The 24124-nt window shown below is 51.1% G+C and overlaps 1 protein-coding gene across 4 annotated transcripts in view; it reads right to left on the bottom strand.

Annotated features, from left to right (window-relative positions):
* GPC3 (glypican 3) overlaps positions 1-24118 on the bottom strand; it is a 117524-nt gene extending 93406 nt beyond the window's left edge. For all 4 annotated transcript variants that reach the window (XM_085325562.1, XM_085325565.1, XM_085325563.1 and 1 more), the window contains exons 1-2: positions 23941-24118; positions 17667-17828 (exon numbers count right to left, since the gene is read on the bottom strand). In XM_085325562.1, the coding sequence (XP_085181688.1) occupies positions 17667-17828; positions 23941-24109 (331 nt within the window). In that variant the 5' untranslated portion in view covers positions 24110-24118. The remainder of the gene's footprint in view (positions 1-17666; positions 17829-23940) is intronic.
* Between the last annotated feature and the right edge of the window lie 6 nt (positions 24119-24124).

Raw genomic sequence — 24124 nt, 5'->3', positions numbered from 1 at the left:
TCAGAGACAACAGTCTCAAGCGAGATAAAAATCTTAGCCTCGCTCCTGGGACCGGAGCTCGGTCCTTTTTTAGTTCCATTTAACCTCTTCTCTCCCCGGAAACCCAAAGCGGCAGGAGAGCATCGCCACGCTGACGCATCCCCCTCCGCGCGCGCCCGCCTGGGCGGGCAGCGTTATCTCCGCTCCTCTCCTAATCATCGTCCAAGGGCCAGGGACGAGCTGGCCGCAGGCCCCAGTCCTACCGCAGCACCAGGATTTTGACAAGCTTCCGAACTCATCGGATTCTTCACGCCGTGAAGACGGAAAAGGGACACGGTCCGGGCAGGAGGGGACAAGAGTGGCCCCGAGGAGAGAGGGATGCTTCTGCTGTGTGGCATCAGAGCAGTACTGCAACGGGCAAGCCACGGTAAGCCTGACTTTCAGAGCAATATAAAGGAGACGGGAAAAAAAGCTGCTACTCCACATGCTCGGGGCTGAGCTCCGGATGAAGATGCTCACGGTGGGGTGGAGGAGGGGCGCAGAGGGAAACAGTCTCAGCGCACAGTTTCCTCTTTGCTCTYAGGGCTTTATATATAGTGGAACGAGCGCATTTGCCTTCCCCAGGCCATGCAGGAGCTCAGGGYGGCAGCAAACCCAGCATCACCCCGAGAGGACTCACCTCCACCACTGCTTGCAGGAGGAATTAACCTTACCTCTGCTGCGTTTATGGAAACACCGGTTGGAAGAGCTTCTCYGCACTCCTACAGCTCTTAGGAGAGCTCCTGGGCAAGGCTCAGAGGGCTCTGCACCAGCTCCCTCCACCAACACCAGCCTGAGGAGGTGACCTCCATGTGGGCATCGAGCACGTGAGATGAAAATGTCCTCCTCCAACCAGCACACACGATGCAGAAGCTCAGCCACATGGATGCAAACGCAATTATTCTCWATTCGAGTCCTCTGAGCCACCAAAGAGTTAAGAAATGCACAGACCTTTTGCATCACAGCCATCCCGGGCTGGGAAAGAGCCCTACGGACCTCTTCGGTCACGTTAGGTACAGGGGCTGGAAGAAGAAACCTTGGTTTTATGAGAAACAGGGGCTGTGACTCACAAAGCACAAACTATGCTGAGCAACTCATTGCAAAAGAGAAAGTTTCCATCAGTAGGAAAAAGACTGGACCAAACGCTGCCRGTCTTGTGCAAAGCCACATGCTACCCTTAAAAATCATACCACCATCCTGGCGCAGGCTTTGCCTCTCAAAGGGAATCGGGCTGGAGAACAAGGAGAAGGAGGGAAACTGAGGCTCCACGGAAAACTCAGCTCTCTCTACGAAACGGGGACACATCCCAGGCCGGGGCAGCCCTCCTCGCTCACGCCAGGCACCGGCTGGAAGACAACAGCTGGGTTTTATACAAAACGCAGGCTGTGACTTTTGCTTTGGGGCCAAAACATCTGTTTTCACCTAACAGGCACTTTTCTGTCCAGCTCTACAGCACTCCTGGAAATTAATTTCTTCCTGGATTCTTTACACAGTGCCGTTGCTGCTGTGTTATACACCAGAAAAAGATATAGAAGTGCGAAAATTAACCTTGGGTGGGATTTTGTTGGGGAAGAAAAGCATTTTTACCCCTTAGATGTCGGGGGAGAGGGCTGCCCCAGCTCACTGTAATCAGAGAAACACAGCGACGGGAAGCCCAGCTCTGGAGTCAAGTCTGATGTATGGCAGCTACAGCAAGGGCCATAAAAACACCAATAAGAAGTAAGTTGCCATAAGGGAAATGGCCAGCTCATCGCCCCTCCAGCAAGGTAGGCGTAAACACTCACTCTTAACACGGACGTCGGTACGTTCTTTCAGGTGCAACCTAAGTGCTAAGCAGGGAGAGAGGCGGGACAGGCAGCATCCCAATTAAATTCCATCCGCTACATAAATAATTTCGCTTGTTGATGGAATCAGTTGCACAATTTAGATCAACATAAGCCGACCTTAAGCAAGGGAATTAGCAGCCTTCCCGGGAGGCTGCCGCAGTTTCCCTGCAAACTTCCCCTCTTGCAGGAGCAATTCATCCCGAGCCCCTCTTGGCACCTGCCAGGGACCAGGTTTATTCTATCACGCACCAGTGTAAAGAGCCTCTAAATAATCTTGAATTAAAACGATCACAAAGCATGAAAGCGCTTAGAAGGCATTTCCACATTCTCCTGGTCTGGCAAGCAACTGGCGGATTTACAAGCCAGCTGTCACTACTGAGCAATTGCTTGGCTTATTTTACAGGAAAGAAAAAAAAAACACTAAAAAAAATTGCAAACACACTAAGAGCAGCGAAGCGCCACAGAGTCAGGCACTTAGGTGTGCAAAACGCTATGCACAAACTGCTTTTTTCAACACGCCGAGCAGGAGTTTGGGTTCATCGTTGACCCGTCTCAGAGTGATGCCTGGTTGGCTTTCAGGTCTGCTCCGGAAAGCTGGGAGCCGCTAAGCCRACGGCCGAGGCGGCTCGGCGCCCTCCGCGCACGCGGGTCGCTCCTCCGCAGAGCRGCGCCGGCTCTGCTCCGAGCACCCGCAACCGCGCGCCGAGCTCCGGCACGCAGCGGGACCCCACCGCCCCCGGCTCCCAAAGGAAAGACCCCGTCTCTCCGGGCCGGCTCTCGCGGGAGCCGCGTTCCTCTCTTCGGAAGCGTTAATGCTCGCGGCAGGGCGACGGCAAACGCTTCGCTCCGCTTGGACGCGACCGAATACCGAAACGCTGTCCCGCACGCCCAAGGACGTCGCTGCCGCTCTCCTGGAGGATGCGACCAAAGTAAAAGCGGGAGAGAGCAACCGCGCCGGGGCCGGCTCTGCCCGTGCCCCTCGGCCCCAGCCCGCCCCGCTTCCAGCTCCCCCCGCCGCCGCCGCCCCCGGCTAGCGCTTCCTGCCTCCTATTTACTGATCCGCTCTCTTAATCCAATTAAATTCTCCATCGATGCTGCACTTCCGACACCCCTCAATCTACTACATCGCGGCACTTGTTAAACCGCTGTTAAGTGATTGAAACGAGGCCGCCGCCTGTTCCCCGGGCTCTACGTCAAAGACACGTTAAATTGCCTTTTTTTTTCCTTTTTTTTTTAATTTTAATTATTTAGCTCTTGCAATCACATTAATCAGCCCCTAATCATTCATTACCCTTTGGGTTTAAACAATTATTAGCAGGCCTTCGCAACAGCTACACTGTTCCGCTTACGTTTGTTAAGCGGCGCGGGGGAGGAAGCGGGAGCACGGCCCACGCGGGGACGGGCGAGAGGACGGGACGAGGGCAGCCAAAGCCGGGCAGGAAAGACGCGTCCAGGTCCTGCCAGGGGGGCCCACGGCACTGCGCAGGACAGGGCCACAGCGTACAAGAAATACAATTATGTAGCAAGAACAAGGCAACTGCACAGGCGGAACTTCCCCCTCCTCCCCCCCCCCCCTTTTTTTTTTTTTGGAACAACTACAATTTCACCGAAAATGTCGTCATTAATCAGAAAATAAAACACTACAAAAGAACACTTTTCATTTTGTGCCATTAAGCATTTCAAGGCGTCTGGGTGACACGCCACTGTACTAAGAAATGGACCACTCACTTTCTCACGCAATTTTAATGGGCAGCTGAAAACATTAGAAAGATAAAAGGGAATTTATATGCTGATCATCTACTTTTTATCTATATTAATAATCAAAAGCGTCACAGGCAGTAAAAGAATTGTTGTCAGATATAATTTTAATGACATGCATCCTTTTAAGTGTATCTAGTATCCTCCGTATCATTAGAGGCCGGGGAAAGTTAATTGAATACTAATGGCCAAGCACGTTCCAAGTTACCGTAGCAGCTCTTCTCCCCCAGTTCGTGTATTCTAGCCCTCACGCGCCCCCAGACCAGCTTTTCCCCCTCCATCTGTCCCCGCCGAGGCTCCCCCGGAGCACCCCGCAAGGAGCTTTGCTACGCGGGGCGCGTCCGGGCGCCGCGAGGAGCGCGGCTGAAGAGCAAAGTCGTACTCCGTTCGCTGTAATTAGAGGAAAGACTGATTTATAAAGCAGATAAAGGTGGGTATATAAATTAGCTCTATACAGTAGGTGCACAGAAGGAAACGCTGCCTGAAGGGTTTACATCGGTTGGCACCACCCCGATAATCAACGCTTAATTAGGTCTTTTTACCTTAATGCAGCTTTTCTCTCTTTAATGTTTCTGTTGCCCTTTTACCATCCCATCCTCCCTCCCCGACCGTAGCGGCTTTGTCCTCGCACAACAGCCCATCCCAAGGGGGAACCACCAAGATAATTAATTTTTCAGTCAAACCAAGTTGCTGTTTTCTCCRGAACATCTTAACGCTTCAGAAAACGCCAGGACGCATCAGCGGGAAGGAAACCCGGAGCCGCGCGTCCCCCCGAGCGCCGCAGGAGCCCGCAGGCGCCCGTCGCCTTCGTCCCCGAGGAGCCCGGGGAGAGGCTGAGCTGCGAMCCCCGCGCAGGAGCCGCCTGGACGCCCCCTCCCACGGGCACGGCCGGCAGCTCCGCGCGTTACAGCTGTCTCGATTTTTAGACTCCGCTCCTACTTACCTATAACTTTGCCAAGCTCTAACCATCTGGGCTTCAACTTTGCATGTCTTTTGTCTGCCTCGGGCAAATTTTAATTTCAGCCAGGAGGCTTCAGCTGCTTCTGAGAACAAGGCAGAAGAGAAAAATAGTTCTTTTTTTTTCTTTTTTTTTTTTCCTCTCTCTCTCTGCTCCCCACAGTAAAAAATTCTGGTGACCTTTTCTTTAATTAGCTCAAGCCTTTCCCGGGCTTTGAAACAGAACTTGAAGTTTCATGGGATTTTGTGAAAGGCTATATAAACATGAACTATTTTGTCACAGACTGGGGACGCAGTTGGGTTGGTTTTTGCCATATCTGCAAAATGTACCCACATCCAACTCCCTTGGGCTTTGAGGGCAAGAGAAAGGAATTCAAGACGAGGGTTTTTTTGTTTGTTTGTTTTAACTTTGTAGTCTCCTGCTTTTCAAAATAGGGCCCAGAATTCTCTGCATTACTGCTCCTTTTTGTTAATTTAAGGAAAAAGCAAAGTTCAAGTACTTAGAAGTACTTAGAAGTTGGATGCGGCTCCTCTAGATCCTTGCATTGCCAGAACTCAGCAGACATGGACCGCACAGAGCAGGCACCAGGCAAGGAGGCTGTATCCAGCCCCAAGACCTACACCTGAAATACACATCGCTGAATAAATAAAGTCTTAAGCAGGCCGTATTTCTAAGCTTTAGTTTTGCTGTTTGTGGAACAAACATGCCACTCAGTGTCGAGTATCAGCATGAAGATAAAGTCATCATTTGTAAAATACTCACATACAATTGAAATTTTGGGGAAGAATCCTGTCCTTAGGTGCCGTTTGAAGGAGTCAAGAACCAGGCATCAAACAAACGAGGAGAAAGAGAAARGGTCAGTAAGGGACAGTACTTATTCAGCGCCCTTACACAAGGGGAGAAGCTCGTGGAAAAATACACACGATCCTGTAATTACAGGCTCTATTCTAATGCATGGGATCCAAGAAACCAAACTGAGGTTGCACGAATTGCCCGGTTTGTCACAACCTTCATAAACTTTTCAACCTCAATAATGTTCTTCTAATGTAGCTTTCTGAATGCAATTTTGTGATTTAGCAGTTGGTATGAGGCAAATCCAAGAGAATCACTGTGTGTCTGAAGAGGTTGCTTTCTCCTGGCTCTGTACCTTCAAGATGCATTTCAGGATCAAATATTTACTTACAAGTGCCTCTGATTACCRGTATTAAATGAAAGCCAATGCTTCACATCAACATCTTTGAACTGGTGAGAGGCTGAAAACCACTCATCTCTCTATCTTGTGATGCTTAACGGTGACATAAGCATGAAAAGCAATGCAGAGCACTTTACAGTGCATCTTCAAGGTGTAWAAATAAATAAATAAATAAATAAAAATAAATCTGTGCAACCTATGCAAAGCAGTGGTATACTGCCCATCAGTTCAAGCAGTGCATCCTGAGCTGCATCCCTTAGAAAATGAACCATTTCCCCAAAATGTCAAATGCACTGCTTACTCTTTGCTGGTGGCAGAACATAACGTTCAGAGTTAGCAATATCATTCCAGGCCGTTATCTAAACGAATAGTCTATCAACATGGCAAAGATGGAAAAACCAGCTTATTGCCTCTGGCGCTAAAGCTGCTACAAACACCAACATGCAAGTGGCATTTCTCAGCACACACCTAGGTCTCCCTGCCAAAAAAACAGCCCGTCTGAAAAGCAGATGAGAAGAGCTACCTCATAYGGAAATATATCTTTAATCTTTTTGCAGCTATCACAAAGGTCCTTCTCAAGGACAACAGAGGCTACATCAGCTTGCGTGCTCTACAAGGCATCACTTTTCCTAGCCTTACTTAAATCTAGCTCACTGTCTGAACCTGGGATCTGCAGGGATCCGTCTCCCACGTATCGCTCGTGTTGAACCCGCAGCACCCACGGAGAGGGCTGCTCCTGCGAGGAACGCCGCACAGCGCCTCGAGGTCAGGCGTCATCCTCCTCAACCCAGCAAGTGCCACCTTCTCCAAAGAGAGAAGACCACCACTTATCGCGACTTTTCATACTCCCCGCAGGAGAGGCTCAGCAGAAGGCCACCACCAGTGCTGGGCTCTTGCTTTTGTCTTCACATTTCTCACTGGTGCACTAATAGTGGGGACCCAACTATTTTTTTTCCACTTCCATTTAAAAATTACTTTTCTTTTTAAAGCCTACAAGGGCTTAACTTAATTGCAGAACCATTTGCAAATCATGCACCCCAGCTCCTCTTCCACTCGGCTGAGAGATGCAAAGATTTGCAGCATGCATGGAAAATCCTTCTCGGGCTACGTTAAAGACCTCCATCTAGTTCTCTCCGAGTACATACCAATTCCCATAGGTTTCATAAGGATCATGGCTCTGTGGCCAGACATCAGAGCCTGAGCACTGCCTTGACAAACAGCATAAATAATCTTAAAAGCCTTGTCCAGGGGGAACTTCAGCGCCTAAACTAGCTGATGAAGATTTCCACAGTAGGAACAGTAATTCTCACCCGGCCGTGATCCGGGCCGGCACACGCAGTTAAAGGATCAAGGCTACTATCGTCTCCCATTTAAGAATTCTTTAGAATTTATGAACCAGTATTTAAGAACAGCTGATAAATTGTTTTAAGATCACTTATACAGGGGCATTGAAAGAGATTGAACTAATTTTGTAATTAAAAAGCAATAAAAGTCTGTGTGTCATTTCATTACAATTCCTCTAAAATTTGGTAGCAATTTGATTTTATTTTTTCTAAATGAGAAAGATTGAAGGGAACGTGTTGCTCCGATTAGCCTTCACATTCTTTCCTTTGCTTTCAATGCAAGCCAGTCTCCTTGCATGGGTTACTAGGCATATTTAACTTGCTTTCTCTAAGAAGAGAACATCGTTTTTCATTGCAATTATAATAAGAATTTCACCATACAAATATGCTGCATTACTATAACCCGTTAGTCACCAATTTCACTTAAAAGAATAGTGAATTCCAAAGCGATGAGCTGTAATCCTAGATGCAGCTTTACTGTTCTCTACTGCTTTTAAAATTGCTTCTTTATGACACTCAGTCATAGATTTTTCTGACATGAAGATGACAAATTTGGGAAGAGCTAATCAGCTGCAGACTCGTCTACAATTGATCCAAACTGCTGTTTGATTTGCCTGTCTCAGAGGGTTGGGTTTTTTAATCTTCCCTTTCTGACCAACAGGCTTATRTATTTTTTTAAATAAACATTCAGATTATTTTTTTTCCAAATTAATWTTTTTTAATGTTTGTAATGAAGTATGTGGTTCTGCCCACATTTCAGCTGTCGTAAAAGATGCACTCTATTCATAGGTGCATTACTTTATGGAAATGCATTTAATTTCGCTTGCTAGGGTCTTCACCCACCCTTGTGCAGCATCTACCACCACACCAGCCCTGCTGTCCAGCCCACAGCCCGATGCTGACCCACCACCGCTGGTGCTGAGCAAATCGGCCCAATCCTGCATGCAAAGAAAGCCACTCTGTGTGCATATCACAGCATCAAGGGATTCGATGTAACTACCAAGATTTGCACATGCCAAGATACCACCATCCTGCCAACATCACTTCCAAGCAGTACAACAGAGGAAATGAGAAGAGGGAGGAAGAAAGAGGGAAGGGAGGAAAAAAAAAGACGTCGTTTCATCCTGTTGGTCACCAATCTCTGTTTTGTGGTAGTCCCGAACAGATCTACAATGCGAGACAGAGCTAAAAACTTTCATGGGCATGCTGCAGCCAGCTCCTTAATTCACTCTGGGSTGCCTAAAATTGATTTTTATTGCCAGTCCTCCAAGCACACACCACCGCAAGCTGACGGGTTGCCCAGAAGCAGCAATCAGCTACAGCATCACTGAGACTTCAGGACTATTACGAGCAAAATTTTTTCCCCTTTGTAAGGAACCTCATGAAACTGTAGTAGGCCTACATTTACCAGAAAGTCAGAAGGGTTTAATCTTGTTCTTGGCTTTAAACAAAGCAAAAACAGAAAACAAGCCCACCACAAAGAATGCAGGAGAACCAGGCAGTAACTATCACCCTTGCTATTTTTAGCTGGTGAGAATACTGCCAGCCTTGAGCTCTCGTGAGACAGAGACCAACCCTTCCCAAACATTAATAAAAGTTGGGGCTCTTCTCAACTGCCTGGTGAGATCTGTCTATGAGATGCACTCAGGTCACGTTCCTCTGCAGCCAAAGGGCAAGAGCCTCCCGGGTTCCCAGAAACTTGTGTAATACCATTTCCAAAACCAGGCCCTGCAGTGYGTTTTCAGCAACCTAAAAATGAAGCATTTCTTCCCCATTAGGCAGCCTTCTCCCACACRCTTGCCTCCAGGTATTCCCTGCGCTAGAGTTTCCACTGCTGCTGCTGAACGGTGAATTATCTTCTGGTGCGAGGCAGGTTTCCTCCACCCCTCAAGTCACAGCTGACTTGGGTGGCAATCTGTGTCACAGCCCCACCAAACACACCRGACACTAAAAACAGGCTGGAGACTCCTGTAGCAACTCTAGAAGCTCAGCAGCTTGGACAAGGGGACGTGGACCCTCTCCTGTTGCACTGGGTCTCTTGGTGCACGGAAGGACACGGCCACCCTCCAACATCTGCAGAGCTCCCAAGCTCAGGTTTGGTTTTAAAAGGATGAGGACACRGCTCAGCTTGCCATTCCTGCCAAGCAGCTGGTCTGCTCAGGCTTGACAAATTAAATTCAAACATTTAACAAAACACTGGGAAGATCCCACGTCCATCAGCATCTCTGGCATTCACGCTGAACAGATCTGCTTTATTTTTCCAGTGAGCGGCACATACTACGAATCCGCCAGACTGGCTCGTCTGCTGCTCCGTGATGTTGGAAGGGGTACAGAAAGGTGTGCCTCTTCCGTGCCCAAAGAATAAAGCTAATTTCACACTATTAAATTTGAGTAGTGAAAGATATTAGACTAAAACACTCCTATGATTTTACAAGTTTTTAAGAATAAAACTCATCAAAGCTTGAAAACTGTTAATCTTGGTACCTCTAGTGTGTCCAAAAATTACACAAGCTGCCACAAAGCRGAAAATCCAAGAAACACTACTAGACACGCTAGCACAAAAAGGTCTCATCTGCCCTCACTGTTTGAGCAGCATTTCTCACAGATTAATATACTTCGATAATAAAATGAAAAGATTATAAATTGCTAGAATTGATTTCACATCAGTGATGAAGTCACACAGTGAGTAACACACCTGAGATGACCCAGTTTGCCGGAGGGCGCGCGAAGCCACTGACAGTTTAATTGGCTCGGCAACAGTTCATATCCCTCGCGTGAAACGCACCGTTGGCCGTTTTATCGCTGTATCTTATTGCTGCTTTAAAAGTAAAGCAGATGACAATCTAGCAGAACGTTTTCTTTGCAGAACCAGGCTCCTGCCACGGGCTTTATTGGTGGGTGTAGGCTTCCTCCCCCTTCCTGCCCAGCAGCGTTTGCAACCCGGACCCTCCACGCGTCTCAAACACTTTGTACAGTGGAAGTGTCTCTCTTATCCTCTTGGGCTAAGAGATGGAAAATKCTGGCACGCCCATTTCTGTATGGGAACTACCAGGAAAAAAAAAAAAATCTTATAACCGTTTGAGGGTGACGTGACATTTATAGCATCCTACTGCAAACCAGAAAAATGTAATTTGACTACTTTACAGTATCAGGAGGCATTTTAGGCACTTTAGTACTTTAACTATCAAAGAGAGTAACTCCCAACTCAAAACGTAACTACAGAGAACAACCCATTTCTAGAAGAAGACCGAGAGGAACGTASGGGTCCTCTCACTCTGGTTATCGTGCATCCTCCCCTTCCCAGCTAGGGGGAAAACCCTCCCTTCCTCGGCATGCCCCGGGCCTGAATCAGGGACCCTCAAGCCCGACACTAAGCGCAGCGCTTAAAAACGCTGAAGCAGCACRTGAGCAATTACAGAAAGCCCCCTATTCACCTCCGAGGCGCCTTTCCCTGACGAAGGGACGGCCGTCGGCAGGATTCGGCGGCAGGGGAACGGGACGCCCGCCCCCGCGCCCGCTCCGGCGGCGGGGGGGAAGCGGCAGCAGGGCGGGCGTCCCGCGAAGCCCGCCTCGGCCCGGCACCTCCGAAGCCGTGCTTTCTGCGCCTCGGGAGGGCAGTTTCATGCCCTAAACTCCCGCATGATGGATTTTACAGTTTGTTGAAGAAACTCATCAATCCTCAGCAGTCATTTCCAATGCCCAGAGCTTCCACCAACTTCTGCGTTTTGCTGATCCCCCAATTTCAAATCATCCGAAACCGCTGCTCCTGTCGCAGCTCTGCTCCTAAAGCCGAGCGCCGCAGCACGCTCCAGACGGGCAGCTCCGCGCGCCGGTGCGGCAAGCAGATTAACTCTGATTTATGAACAGTAAGTTCTGCTTATTTGAAGGGAAACGCATTACCTCCATAGAGCAGCTGCGACAAGCGGCGATCCCTCACTGCGCGGACGGCTCTTTCCAGCTACTTGCAATCATCASTTTGGAGCACGGTTATTAACCTGGGAAACATATCGCCGCAGYCCTCCACAAACTTCGTGCACCCAAAGCATCTGGCAGGAAGCACTGCCAACAGCAGAACAGGGCCTGAACCGACCCACTGAGACAACTCCCATTTTAAATACACACTAATAAAAACAATAAAATGAGAAGCTTTCAGAGACGAGACYCTCCACTGAGGATGTGCATCAGAGAGGGATGCACCAAGGCTTTAGTCAGCGAAGGAGGATCAGAGATCAATCTGTAACGCTTATTTAGTTGTAGAAGTCTAATGAGTTTTAATATTCTCTGCTCAAAATGAATTCATTCCTAAAATGTCAGCTTAGTATTTAACTAAGAGTTAGCAGATGCGCCAGAGCCTCCGCCTCAGACGGCGCCGCAGGGGCTCCGGGACCGCCGGCGTTTCCACGCGCGCCGTTCCTCCCCCGGAGCCCCACGCCAGCCGCTGCCCTCGCGCCAGGTCTGGCTGCAACCAAGCACGTTTCTTTTTGCATTTATTCAGTTAGCAGCCGTTTTCCCCCGTGCTGGAGAAGCGCTGTGCGTGCCCTTTTTCACGAGCGCGAGGCAGGGACGAATGAGCCTCGCCGGTGGAGAGGAGCCAACCCTTCTCCCTCCCAGAACCTCGCCACGTAACCAAAGCCATAACGCCCCCAAACCCTAACACGCGGCGTCCACGCTGAACCGCGAGCGGCGTAGGTCACCTCTGGTTTCGCTAAACACAGCRATCTCACAGAAACCGGCCTAAAAGCAAGCTGCAGGCTAGCGGACAAGCAAACGCAGTTTGCAATGCAACACGGGGTTAAAAACTCAACTGCAAATCTTCATGAGGCCAAACACAACAGATGATGGAAAGTTTTCTGTCGGTGCAGTTTAGGAGTGGGGGAAAGAAAGAAAACTGAAGACCCAAGCTCCCATTCTTACCTAGCTCTGAAAAATTATGGGGCATCAGACATGAAATACTATTTAGCACCTGCAGATACTTTGTTTCATCAAGAACTGAAACATAAAATGTCTTTACTGTCATACCAAGTCAGAGAGAATGGAGATAACGGATGTCATCAAATAGTTAAAAAAAAGGAAGGAAGGACGGAAGGACGGACGGAAGGAAAAAGAAAATAAAGTTATTTCCAGGAACCCATGGCTCCACAAGCCCCAAGAACACTTTTTATGGCRGACATCAACCATCCTCGTGACGCAGTTTCGGGGAGCACCTCGAGGACGAGGCACGGCTAACGAGCGCGCTTGCGTTAATCGCGTAGCGCTCGTTGCGTTAATCGTGTCCGCTGACCGCCGTTACGGCTGGAAGCAGCAGCTYGTCCTGGGAAACCGCTCTCGCTCAGCCGGCTTCCCGAGCGCGGGAAATCCCTTCGGAGGGCTCAGCCGGAGCACGGCTTCCTGTCCCAGCCTGGACCGCAACCGAAGAAACCCGCTCTGAGGTGCCTGGGACCCCCCAGCAGCAGCCCCGGGAGGAGCAGGCGTTTTCCGCCCGCTGAGCCCGGGACCCGTCGGCGCGCTGGTGGTTCAGCTCGGGCTCCGCAGCTCTCCGCCCTGCTCGCCCCCGCCGCTTTCCACGCACGGTTCCCGCATTTCCAGGCTGGACACCAGTCTCTCCTCACCTAACGGATGCTGCAGGCATCTTAGGTTTTACCCAGAGAAGGCAAAATCAGTAAAGATAAAAGTTTTCATAGAGTTAAACCACTGCAATAGGGAGGGAAAAAGAAAAAAAAAATCGCAACTCCCTCACCTTGACTCTAAAGTAGTAACAGCAGCTCGTGAAAAATGAAAAGCCTTGAAGGATTCGGAATAAGACTCTTGGAGAGACAATCACTGATCTTTTATCTTCCAGACTTCAAGCAGAATCAAGTTCTTCAAAGAAAACCCAATAAACCCCAGACGTTTTCATCATAACAAAATAAATAATTCAGTCGTATTTTAGAGGACTCCAATATTAGGATCGGCTATTTGATATATTTGTGGCTTAGGTGCCTCTAAACTGATTAAAGATAACCTGATAGAAGCCTGCAATGTCAAAACTGTCTTCATCCCTGACAGATATGAATGGATAGCGTAAATAACTATAAATAACCAAAATGGCTGCATTTATGCCTAATGGAGGATTTACAGCCTTCAGAGCTGCCTGGTAGGACTAAGAGTTACGGCTCGGCCTTTCTCCTCCTGCAGCACAGAGGAAGAGATGAACCCAAGTCTTCCTCACACCCGCTGCTTTGCCAGGACCACCGAGAGCTCAGCTCCAGAGGAGAGAAAAASCAGGAATCGCCCGTGAAAAGGAGAATACGGAACGCCCAGAGGCAGGTTTGTCTGCCCAGGTGCGATCACTGCCTCCTCGACCCTGCTCTGAAGCAGACCTCCCCGAAGCCCCCGAGATCTCCGCAGCCTCCCCCAGGCACCCGAGGGCTCTCCGCTTGCYGCCAGTTCCCGTTTGCAGAGGGCTAAATGCCGTTGCCTTTGATAGGAAAAGGATCAAGCCTTAATTTAAGGCTGGAAGATGTCACCAAGGGAAGTTTAACTGGCCAYGGTCCAGTCCGGGTATCGGCGTTCCTGCCTCCCCCGTGTTTCTGGCGATACCCCTGCAGCCTGTGCACCGTCCCCGCAGCTCCGGGCTGCTGTTTCGGGAGCGGACAGAGGCAAACATCGCTCCCAGATCCACTGCGGCCGTGCAGCGGTCTCGGCGCCCTCCCAGACGAGCCAAGAGTAGGGAACGCAGGCTGGGGCGGCCTCTGCATGCTGGGGATGGAGGGAAAGAAGAACAAAACACCCTGGGAGCTGACTTCTTCCTTCCTCTCCTTAAGGCTAGGATGGAAAMTAGCTCTGCCGAGGAGCCGGGGCATCCAGCCGCTCCTGTCCCTGGCTGCYCAGTGCCAAACCGCCGGGCCCTGCACAGGCTGCTCTGCAAAAAAAGAGGGGCAGGGGAGGCCAGCCCTGGGGTCAGCAGCACGCGTACGGCGCACCTCCCCATCTGCGGCGTGTCTCCCGCCTGCACGGACCGCCGAGCGGCCGCCGGCCCGGCGCTCGCACCGTGCCCGGAAAGGCCACGCCGGCAGCGGCTGCAGAAGGGCGCTGCGAGATCCTGCTGATAACTTATTTAAGCAATCGTTAAAATAATGCAATTAGCTTTCTCCAGGAGCACACCACGCTACTCCCGCCGAAGCGGCCCCTAGCAGTCAGCTGCGCCGTTCCCGACTGTGCTCCAGGCTCGCTCCAAGGGGAGGATCACCGGCAATTCCTGCACGGAGCAAGGGGTGCCGATGCTCCTCTTCCCTTCGACAGCCCTTCGGTGCTGTCCCGTTAGCCCTCCCTTCTTAAAACCTACATTTCCCCCCAGCAAAGAACAAGGGGGCACATATCACTATAGGGTGATTTATAATTGAGCAGCCAATACAACTTTAATTTTCTGCTATCCACCCTGCAACCTGTCAGCACGCGAGAGGAAATTTTACGCCACCACTCACAAGAAGAATCCTGAGCTTCGGAAGTAAAGGAAATATYAGACATGACGAATATGCACAAAACCCACTCCCTCCCCAAGCCCCCGCACCAGACAGGAACAGGGAACACTTTGAGTGGAAGGAGAAAAAAAATAAAATAAAAAACTGCCCACAAAAAAATCCTAGAGTAAGATTTAAATGCAGTGGAGGCAGCTACAATCAATTTTAACAGTGTCAAACTCAGCAAGTTTCCAAGAGATGAAATCACTACTTAAATCATCTCCATAACTTTAAGAAATGCCTGTAAGATAAGACCAGGCTCCAACTGTAACATTTAAATTTAGCGAGGGAGGGATTTCGGGGAGGATTGTTTTTCCCCTTAGCTACAATAAAAAAAAAAGAACCCAAGGGTCTAAAACTAATAATCTAATAAACTTTGCTAAGTGAACATTGTAACAGATAGGCCTGGATACGAATTTTTGYAAATGCCAGACAATTTCCCTTGATCTCTATCAGCGGAGATGTAGCCCCAGCTTCAGCAGGAAGAAATTAGATTTGGTGCAAAATAATAACATCTGGCAAGATTTTGTTTGTCAGACTAGCGGTCCCTTTAGATGCGGGACTGGAGATATTAAAACGAACGCTGACGGGCTTCGCTGCTGTGCTTTCAGCGGGCGGCACGCTCCTCGGCGGAGGGTCCCCAGCGGGCGCGGGGGCAGCCGCAGCGCGAGCGCCGCGGGCCGTTTTCCAGCCCGCAACCAGCGGTCCTTGGCACAGCCCCCGGGAAAACCGGAGACAGCGAACGGGCGGCGGGCGCGATGCCCCACACCGACCCGCCGCGGGCGCCTGCCCCCCCAGCCTGCGGCGTGCTGGGTCCGGATGCAGTTTCTGGAGCCGAAACAGCCCTGGGTTCTGCAGCCGTCAAAAATACACGAACAGCAATCAAAAGATCCACCTAAAAAAAATAAAGGCGTTAATCTGTAAATGTTGAGCATCTAGATTTAAAGATAACAAAAGCACCCAAATTTGGAAAACTAATGAGCTGTTCTTCTGAGTCTAAAACACTTCATATAAGCTAATTAAAGTGAACTGCTCTATAGCTCCAGTTAGAAATTCCTCTTCTACAACAGTATTACAAAAAAGTGTCTAAAATCAGCAGTGAGCTTYGGCAGCAGCGTGGTCAGGAACGTTTCAATGAAATGCTTTTCCGCCCCCGAGAAGAATAGCATGAGCAATTCTCTGATTCTGTATAATAGCAATTTACGGAAAAGCAAGGCTTTTCAGAATAACATTAGCTTCAAAACCCTCGCATGCAGAAAGGGTCCTCACGGCCAGGATGGTACCTGTGGTCAGAGGTCAGAGCAAGGGATGCAGCTCTCTCCRGAGGAGGCAGAAGGTTCATAGCAAGGACCTGCCTCCACTGCRCCAGACAACTTTGGATTTCATTCCTTACACACCAAGAACTCCAAAACTGCAATGTGTTGGTCAAATGGTAGCAGAAGGGGCAGAGACTTTGTATTCCAGCCAGCTTATTCACCATTTCTGAAGCTAGTCCACATTTCCTGTGCCTATCGAACCTGGATCTCATCAGTTTTACCCCATTTAGTCTAGCAAATTGGAACTGAATGGTCATTGCATTAAGCACTATAAAAAAACAAGAAAAAATACTGTTACCTCCTCAGCATTTTATTTCATTTTACTTTCAGAGAAACACAACACATCTGAGACATGGCCCAGAACAGAGCTTTGCCACGATCCCATGGGCTTGGGTCTCGCTGTTAGCGAGGCATGAACAAAAATAAATCAGATTATTCCGCAAAAATATCAGCGTGAAGGAAAAAAAAACATGCTTGATTGCTCATGCTTTCTTTTTTAAATATAGGCAAAAATGCTATTAATACAGAATGATAGATTCCCAATATGAGAGCACTCAACAAACAAGCGATCTTTTCACTGCACATTAACCATCAAGGGGAATAAGTTTTGCTGGCACAAAGGCTCTGAAAAAACAGTTGTAGATTTAAGTGACAACACGAACTGGCACATATTTGCAATAGAAAATGTTTGTCAAAGGTCAGTTTTGCTAAAAAAAAAATCACATTACAGCTAGGAAAAGAACAGAGCTTCAGCACGGCTTCAGGTTACCAAGCAGTCCCGCACCCGCGGCAAGCAGGACGGCCAGCGCTCGCGGCCGCCGCGGCCTCCACCACCTCCACTGCGAGCAGCCAGCTTTGGTCGCGCTACCAGCGAACAAATTTCCACGAGAYGCTTACCAAGCGTTACACTGGGGTAACAGCCAGACCGTATTGCTGCAAGCTGCTTTTTGGAGCTGGAGGAGGCAGAAAAGATGATGCTCCCACAGATGGGTCGATTCTTGGAGAAGGAGGGGTTTCATTTATTTTTTAAATTTGCACATAAATAGGCTTGGTCTTCAAAYTGACACGTGCTGCTTCGGCGGCAGGGGTACGCAGCCCGGCCGGCCCCGGGGAGCCGCCCTGCAGGAGCGTGGGAGGAGACCCCAGCCCGGCTCTACAGACCCTTCCTCTCGCTGGGCATCGGGGTCTCAACCGCGCCAAAGGCTCACCGCCCAGGAGGCGCAGAAGGCTGCCGCGGCCAGCCTGCTCCCGCCACGCTCGCGCGGGGGCGGCCCTCGTAACACGGGTCCCACTAAACGAGCAAAGTCTAACGAAGGGCAACGGCTGAAGCTCCAGCTCTGGACTGGCAGCCAACCCAGGACCTGGGGGTCTCCAGCATCCAAGTGGAGGCGAGAACGGACACGTGAACAAACGGCACCAGTTTGGCCCAGTATAGCCAGCACATGAATCTCTTTCCTTTTAAGCCAGGAGACATAAACCACCCCCGAAGCTCAGCGCACAGCACTCAATCTCCTCCCTTACCATCGAAGCGGGGCCGAGGAGYGTCGACGCTCCGCGGCGGCAGACGCTGCTTTAACGCAGCAGAAGCACGCGAAGCGCGGGGAAGGGGCGAACCCTAACGGACCTAAAGCCCCCAGCCGCCCGCGCGTCTCGACGCCGCGTGCTGAGGAAGACGAGCMGAACTGCCTCCGCCGACTTCTGCGCGCGCGCCCGGAGCGCCCGCGGGCTCCCCCCCGCGCCGCCCGCGGGCTCCCACCTTGGAAGAGGGCGGCGTTCTGAATGACGAGGAGCTTCAGCTCCGCGCCGGCCGACTGCAGGAGCTGCTCCATGTTCTGACGGGCCGCGGCCTGGTACTTCTCCTCCATCTTCCTCGAGCAGCACGTAGAGCCTCTCGAGATGCATACTTGCAGGTCGGACCCTGGAGAGACACACAGGAGGGCAGAGACCTTGCGTTAGGACGTGGAGCAGAGAAGAAACCGCTTGCTTCAGCATCTCAAGCTGCAACTGGTTGCCGTGCTAAACTTTGGCGTGTGGACGCTTTCCCAAAGCCCTCGCTCCTGGGGGAGGAGCTGAGGTTAGCTTTCATTTCAGAAGACGCGTTGCTAGCTGGAAGGTCACAAAGAGGATCAGGAAAAGGCATTCGTCTGCTAGGGTCACACAACAGGGGAAGACAGAACGTTTGCGCTTTTTGGCCTAAAACTTAATAGTTTTGGTTTAATACGTTATGAAGAAATTTTGTGACCCAGAAGAGCTAAAAATGCCAATACGAAAAAAAAAAAAGTCACACACACAAAAAAAAATATCCCTCATTCTCACTTTCCCACTTAATGAGCTTTCAATAGCAAACTGTGGTCCTGCAGACACATGCAAAATAACATGCCCACATCCAAGTGAGCAGCTCAGGCAGAAAGCAGTAACTCCGTAAAGACATCGCTGAGACTTGGCTGTGCAGGGCCAGCTGCCGCGAGAGCCTCCCCTGTCTCACCATCCCTCCTTCAGCGCGGCAGCCGCCAGTTCTGTCCGTGCGGGAACTGCCCGGGAACAGGAGGAGACGCAGTGACAACAGAAACTTTCCTCTCTCCAACGCCCGTCCCTTCCCACAACGCAGAAAAAGCCGAGCTGAAACATCTCACCTGCCACTTGCATTTYGGGCGCGTGAAGGAGCTTCACCCCGCACAGGCGCTGCGGGTTCTGCAAAACCTCCCGCGCCCAAGGCTGGACACGAGCCGGGTGTCGGACCACCCGCCCGTCCAGGGGGGCGACCCAGCRGCTCCCATCCTCTACCCACCGCCTCAGTTTCCCCCTCTGCACRGCACCAGCTTCCTCATCGCGCCCTCCGACAAAAACCCAGTATGAGCAGCATCTGGAAGGCAAGTCTCACGGGCACGCGAGCAACGCTGCGTCACAGGAGCTCACCGACTGGCATTTCACGCGCTGAAAAAAATAACGGAGCCCATAGAAATCACATCGAGAGCTAACAGCAAGACACTGCATTAACAAAAGAAGTGGTTACATAACAGCAAGTTAAAGAGGCATTTTAAAACCAAATCCAAGTCAATTTACAGCCAAGAAGGCTTGGCATGGTCATTTTAACACTACAATACAGCCATAAATATTTTTTAATACAAAGCTTATTTCCTCCTACATCTATTATATTAGGACATATTTTTTTTTTTTTTTTAAGAGCCTTCAGCGATTAATGGAAATACCAATATAGAAAAATCTTCAAGAGTTGGCAATTAAGAGATCCGCACAAGTGAGAGCCAGGGATTGGAAGCAGCGAGGTCATCTACTCACCTCCCATCCCTCTTTTTGGCAATTAAGCCAATTTCTCCCTTCAAAYGGGTTTTTATTTTTGTGAAGTAAGGGAAAAAGCAGACATCACCCTGTTGCGGAGCAATCAAAGGGGCAGGAAAGACCCTGGGMATCAACTCTTGACAGCTTAAGATGTTTTACTGAGATAGCCAAGTAGCGCTGATGACCAAGAACGTCATCGCACATGCTGTGGGTCAGTGCGAGCAGGACGGGCTCTCACCAGCTGCGAGGGACAAGGTGCTTTGGGGGGCAGAGCATCGTGGTGGGAAGTCCAGGAGGCATGGCTTGGGTGACGCCCCACCTCCATCCGCCGCCTGCGTTATCGCTACTTGCCCTACATTGCTTTCCCCAGTGGAAAGCAGACCCCAAACGGTGCTGTTCAGACGTCCCACTAGCAGGAAGGGAGTTTTGACACCCGCAGCCAGAGGGACCCCAGGACCCRCAACATCCTCCAGCCCGGGCAAAGCCACCCACGAAGCAGGGGCAGCGCGTTTTGGCTGCACGCGGGCCGCRCTCCCGCCGGGGCGAGACGAACAGCCGCACGCGCCTGGCTCCGTGAAGGCGGCAGAGGAGATGTTATGAGCCATCAAGCGCGCCCYGCCTCCCAAAGCACCCCCTCCAGCATCTCACCTCGCTCCAACGCCTCCAGCGACGGCTCCCCACCAGGGAGCCCGCTCTACTGCTTAGTGTCAAGACTGCTTCATCTCCCAGCCGGCGTCCCCCCACACACTTTTTCTTTAAAGTTTCGAGCCATTACGCCGCGTAACGCCAGYCTCAGCCCGTGCAAACGACCTCCTCTCGCTACAGATCATCACGGTTTCCCTTCCGCGAGGGAAGGGTCCCACGAGGTACTCCAGCAGGCTCAGCAAATTGCATTTAGATGCTCACATACCGAGCTCTGAAGATTAGCAATACCGCTACGACACGGAGTAGATGAGCCTGGTTCCCCCCAAAACACAACTCTGGGGGGCAAGCAGGAGCAGGACGCGGGCCRTTACGCGGCCTTGGGGAACGGCAGGGTAAACGCTCCAGTAATTCTGCGTGTGCTCAGAGCAGACCAAACTCRTCTCTGTACAGCTGCAGGAGTTTCTTTAGTGCCTCGGTATCCTGCTTCTTCCTCTTTCCGCTCACATAGGGATTTTTTTTTTTTTGATTGAAAAACAGCCACTAGTGAATTTAAAGCATTAAGTTTTACTTTGATGGACAATTATTCCCACAGAGAGGTGGCATAAAAGAAGTGAAGATAATTTTGGTGGATTAAATGTTAAAAAAAAATCATTTTTTAAAAAAAGGTCACCTGCAGGCCGTTGCTGTGCTTCACAAGGCTCCAGTTTGGGTCTCGGTTACATCCCAGTATGGCTCCACCAGGTACCGGCAGGCGGGCGCGAGTCTCGCGCGAGCCTGCCCACCCRGACCCAGCAGCAGCTTAAACCACATCAGCATGATGTACGTGTGATGATRATCACGTCCCCCCCGATTTACCCCCAGCATTGCCGAAACAAGTCCCTGCCTCACGTCGGGTTCCCGCAGCTGCCGGCCCCACTTGGCTCACCCGCTGCCTCCCGCGCCTGTTCCCTTTCTCTTAATTTTTTAAGCAYGCTGCATTTTGTGCAACAGATGAAAGCAGGGATTTAAACTTTAAACACAGCGGATTCCCCCCCCCTCCAGCTACATCACTACTGTTTTTTATTAAAAATTTTTATTTAAATTACGTGACTGAGAGGTCRAGCGTCCGTCGCCAGCTTTTAACGCTCAGCATCGCAGGGAAAAGGAAACGCAGCTGCTCAGAATGCAGGTTAAGTGCTGATCTTTTTAAAACCTAATTAAAGAGATATAAATTATAAACCAGCCTCGCTCAATAGGTGATTAAAGTTAGAATAGTGTGGGTATTACATGGGATATTTATTACTGCTTAATTATCCTGTATTTTCTGCTCTGCCTTTGCTCTCACAAGGCCATCGGATTCCTGCCTCTTCTTCCCCAGGTCTTGCAAGATTAGCCACGCTACTGCCATGCAAATACAGCCACGCTGTAGCACCACACCCTTCAAAAGAAAAGGTTATAACAAAAATGCAGAGATTTAGTGAAATCAAATCCCAGGTGAGAGTTTCCTCCTAAGAGGACTACAGATATATCAGCAATATTATCATCAGAACTATGGAGTTAATGCATGGATACCAGCTCGACGTGCACGTTAACTACACTGGCGTGTAGGCACCGCCCTACAGTCACGCCAATGACTCACTGACACTACTCAAGATGCTGCTAAAATTAACCTCTGGGAAAAAAATAAATTAATTAATGATCTTGCTATAAAACGCCTGCCGGAGGAGGCTACTAAATTTTAGGGTTCTGCTTCTGCTCTCCTAACTGCCAAGAGAGCAACTTGCAGGCCTGAAATAATTAAGAACAGAAAACTCAATCATCTGGTAAACGCCGGTCTCAGACTCACATGCCAGGCTGAGCAGCAGGAAGGCTGCGCGGGGGGAGCGGGGCAAAAGCCGGGCGCATGCAGGGAGCCAAGAGCGAGAGGAGAGTGTTTTTTCTCCCCCAAAAGACCGCTCGCGGTCTGCACGGGGAGTCGTCCTCCTCACGGCACCTACRGCGGYGACCCAGGCGCGCCAGCCCCGTTATCCGGAGCATCAACGCTTCCGAAARCGAAGAAGAGAGGAGGAAAAACAAACAAAAAAAGAAGGAAAAAAATGGAAATTCAAGTTACTATTTATACATGAGAAATTATGCAGAGAAAAGACAAAAGGAAGAAGAAAATCAAGACAGGCAGCATAAGAAAAAGAYGATTTATTTATTAATGAGTGCGAACAGCAGAGGAAGTTATCCCAGCACAGATCCCATTCTAGCTCACGAGCTGGCATCAAGCCTCGACTTCAAAAAAAAGCCTGTAAAAAGTGCTTTCCCATCACCCATCTCCGCTCGCAAAAGGGCACAATGCTTCCATGGCTTTTATTATTATTATTATTATTATTTTAATTGAAAGTTTCAGCCTGGGGCGGCCGGGCTCCTCCACGGAGCGCGCCGCACCGCCGTGCCCCCAGCCCGCGCGCCGCGGGAGCCCGCGGGAAGGGGCCGCAGGACGCTGCTCGCACGGGCGCCGCAACACTGCGACRCTTCCTCCGCTCGCTGCCTTCGGCGGCGACTGCTCGTAATGCCAAATGCAGCTTTCTGTTCACGTCAAAAAAAAAAAAAAGTTTTAAACAAGTTGTGCAAACTTTCGGTTGCTCCAGGCTTGTATGAGATATAGACGCAGGTTGTGAGAACTGATTTCATGTTGATTTGCGGCTGGAAACTCCACAACTTTTTTAATTGACAGATGTATGAAAGGTAAAAAGCAATAAACAGAAGCCTGAAAAACAGTCCTTGAGTGATGCTCCCCTATTACAGAGATTTATGCAGCTGCTACGAGGAGAAGCGAGCGCTCTGAAGTGTAATTACTACCCAGAGCTATCTGAGATGGGCCAGATCCAAGGTAAAAGCAAGCCGTCATTGCTTTAATTATGATCAAGTTTATGTACTTAGGCAAATGTAAAATCCACTTTCTATTTGAGATGTGGAGACTTTATCATCATAACAAGCCTGGAGCATTCATTCGAAACGCCAGCCCTGTCCAGAGATATCGATCCCGCGAGTCATGGGCTCGGCGGAGGCACAGAGGGGCTCCTGGCTGCTCCTGAAAGCCAGGGGTGGAGCAGGGTCCTCTCCTCCGCCTGAGGAAGCCTCAGGAAACCTCTGGACATCGACCTCCTCTGCAACAACCTGCCCTATGCAAGTGCCCGCTGCAACCGCAGCCTGGCACTGCTTTCCGGGGAGAGGATGAGCCAGGCTGCTGGGGACCGAACAAGCATTTCACCAACTTTCATGGAAGCATTTCTCTAATTACAGACAACAAAACTTGGCATTTTAACAGCGGGGGGAGCAGCTCCCTCCCTTCCCTGCAACTCTCCATGCAAACATCTCCAGGGTCTCCCAGCTCCACCTCCCTCCCGACGGGACACCCCAGCCCCGCAGGCCCTCAGGACGGAGCAGAGGCGCTGCTCCTGCGGCCACTCCGAAGGAAGCGCTAGGAGCCCAAAGGCGCTGGAAGGGGGGAAGCAAGGAGAGGGAGGGATGGGGGCAGTCCTCTCCCACCAGGACTTATGTCTAAACACTCCCTGCAGCTCTCGAACAGCTGTTGCTGAGAGAAGACCCTTGCAGCCTGCAGGATTCAGGGTCTGGCACCTCGCAGTCCACCCAGGCGCACCCGCACACACCCCGCTTCTCCCYCTCCTCTCCCACCGCGTTGCACGCCTGCAAGATGCTCCACTCGGGAAACATAACCTGCCACTCTGTTACGAGGAGCGGCGGCTGCTGGCGACGATCTGGGGGCACCTCGGCCGCCGCTCCCTTCCTTCCTGCACTTTGCCCGGGGGCTTCCCGGGGCAGGCGCTCGGCTGTGCGCTTCACCCAACGCGGCAAAGGCCGCCAAGGGCGGTCAGAAGGTGGGAAATTCCCTCGTTCCGCGTATTTCACGGCGGGAGCAGGGCGCGCACGCTGCAGCCGGCCACCTGCAGCACGCACCCCGCCGCGTCTGCCCCCTCCCCCGCGCCGCAGTCCCTTTGCTCCGCTTCCGCGCACCGCCCGGCTCCGTGTCCCCGGCGGCGGCGGACGCACCGACGGGCGGAGCAGCGCGCTGCCCCGCGGCCCCCGGCGGCGGCGCTCACCTGGCACGGGGCTCTCGGGCACCCACTTGGCTCCGGGCTGCAGCACCTGGAAGGCGGCGCGGACCGGGCGGCAGGCGGCCTCGCCCGCCGGCTGCGCGCCCGCGGGGGCGCCGAGCAGCGCGGCCAGCAGCAGCAGCAGCAGCAGCAGCGCGCCGCCGCTCCGCGACATCCTCCCGGGGCGCCG

Source organism: Rhea americana, unplaced genomic scaffold (genome assembly GCF_003343005.1).
Source record: "Rhea americana isolate MKP2758 unplaced genomic scaffold, rheAme1 scaffold_98, whole genome shotgun sequence".
In the NCBI taxonomy this organism is placed as follows: domain Eukaryota; kingdom Metazoa; phylum Chordata; class Aves; order Rheiformes; family Rheidae; genus Rhea; species Rhea americana.
This window is presented reverse-complemented; position numbering and strand designations above follow the sequence as displayed.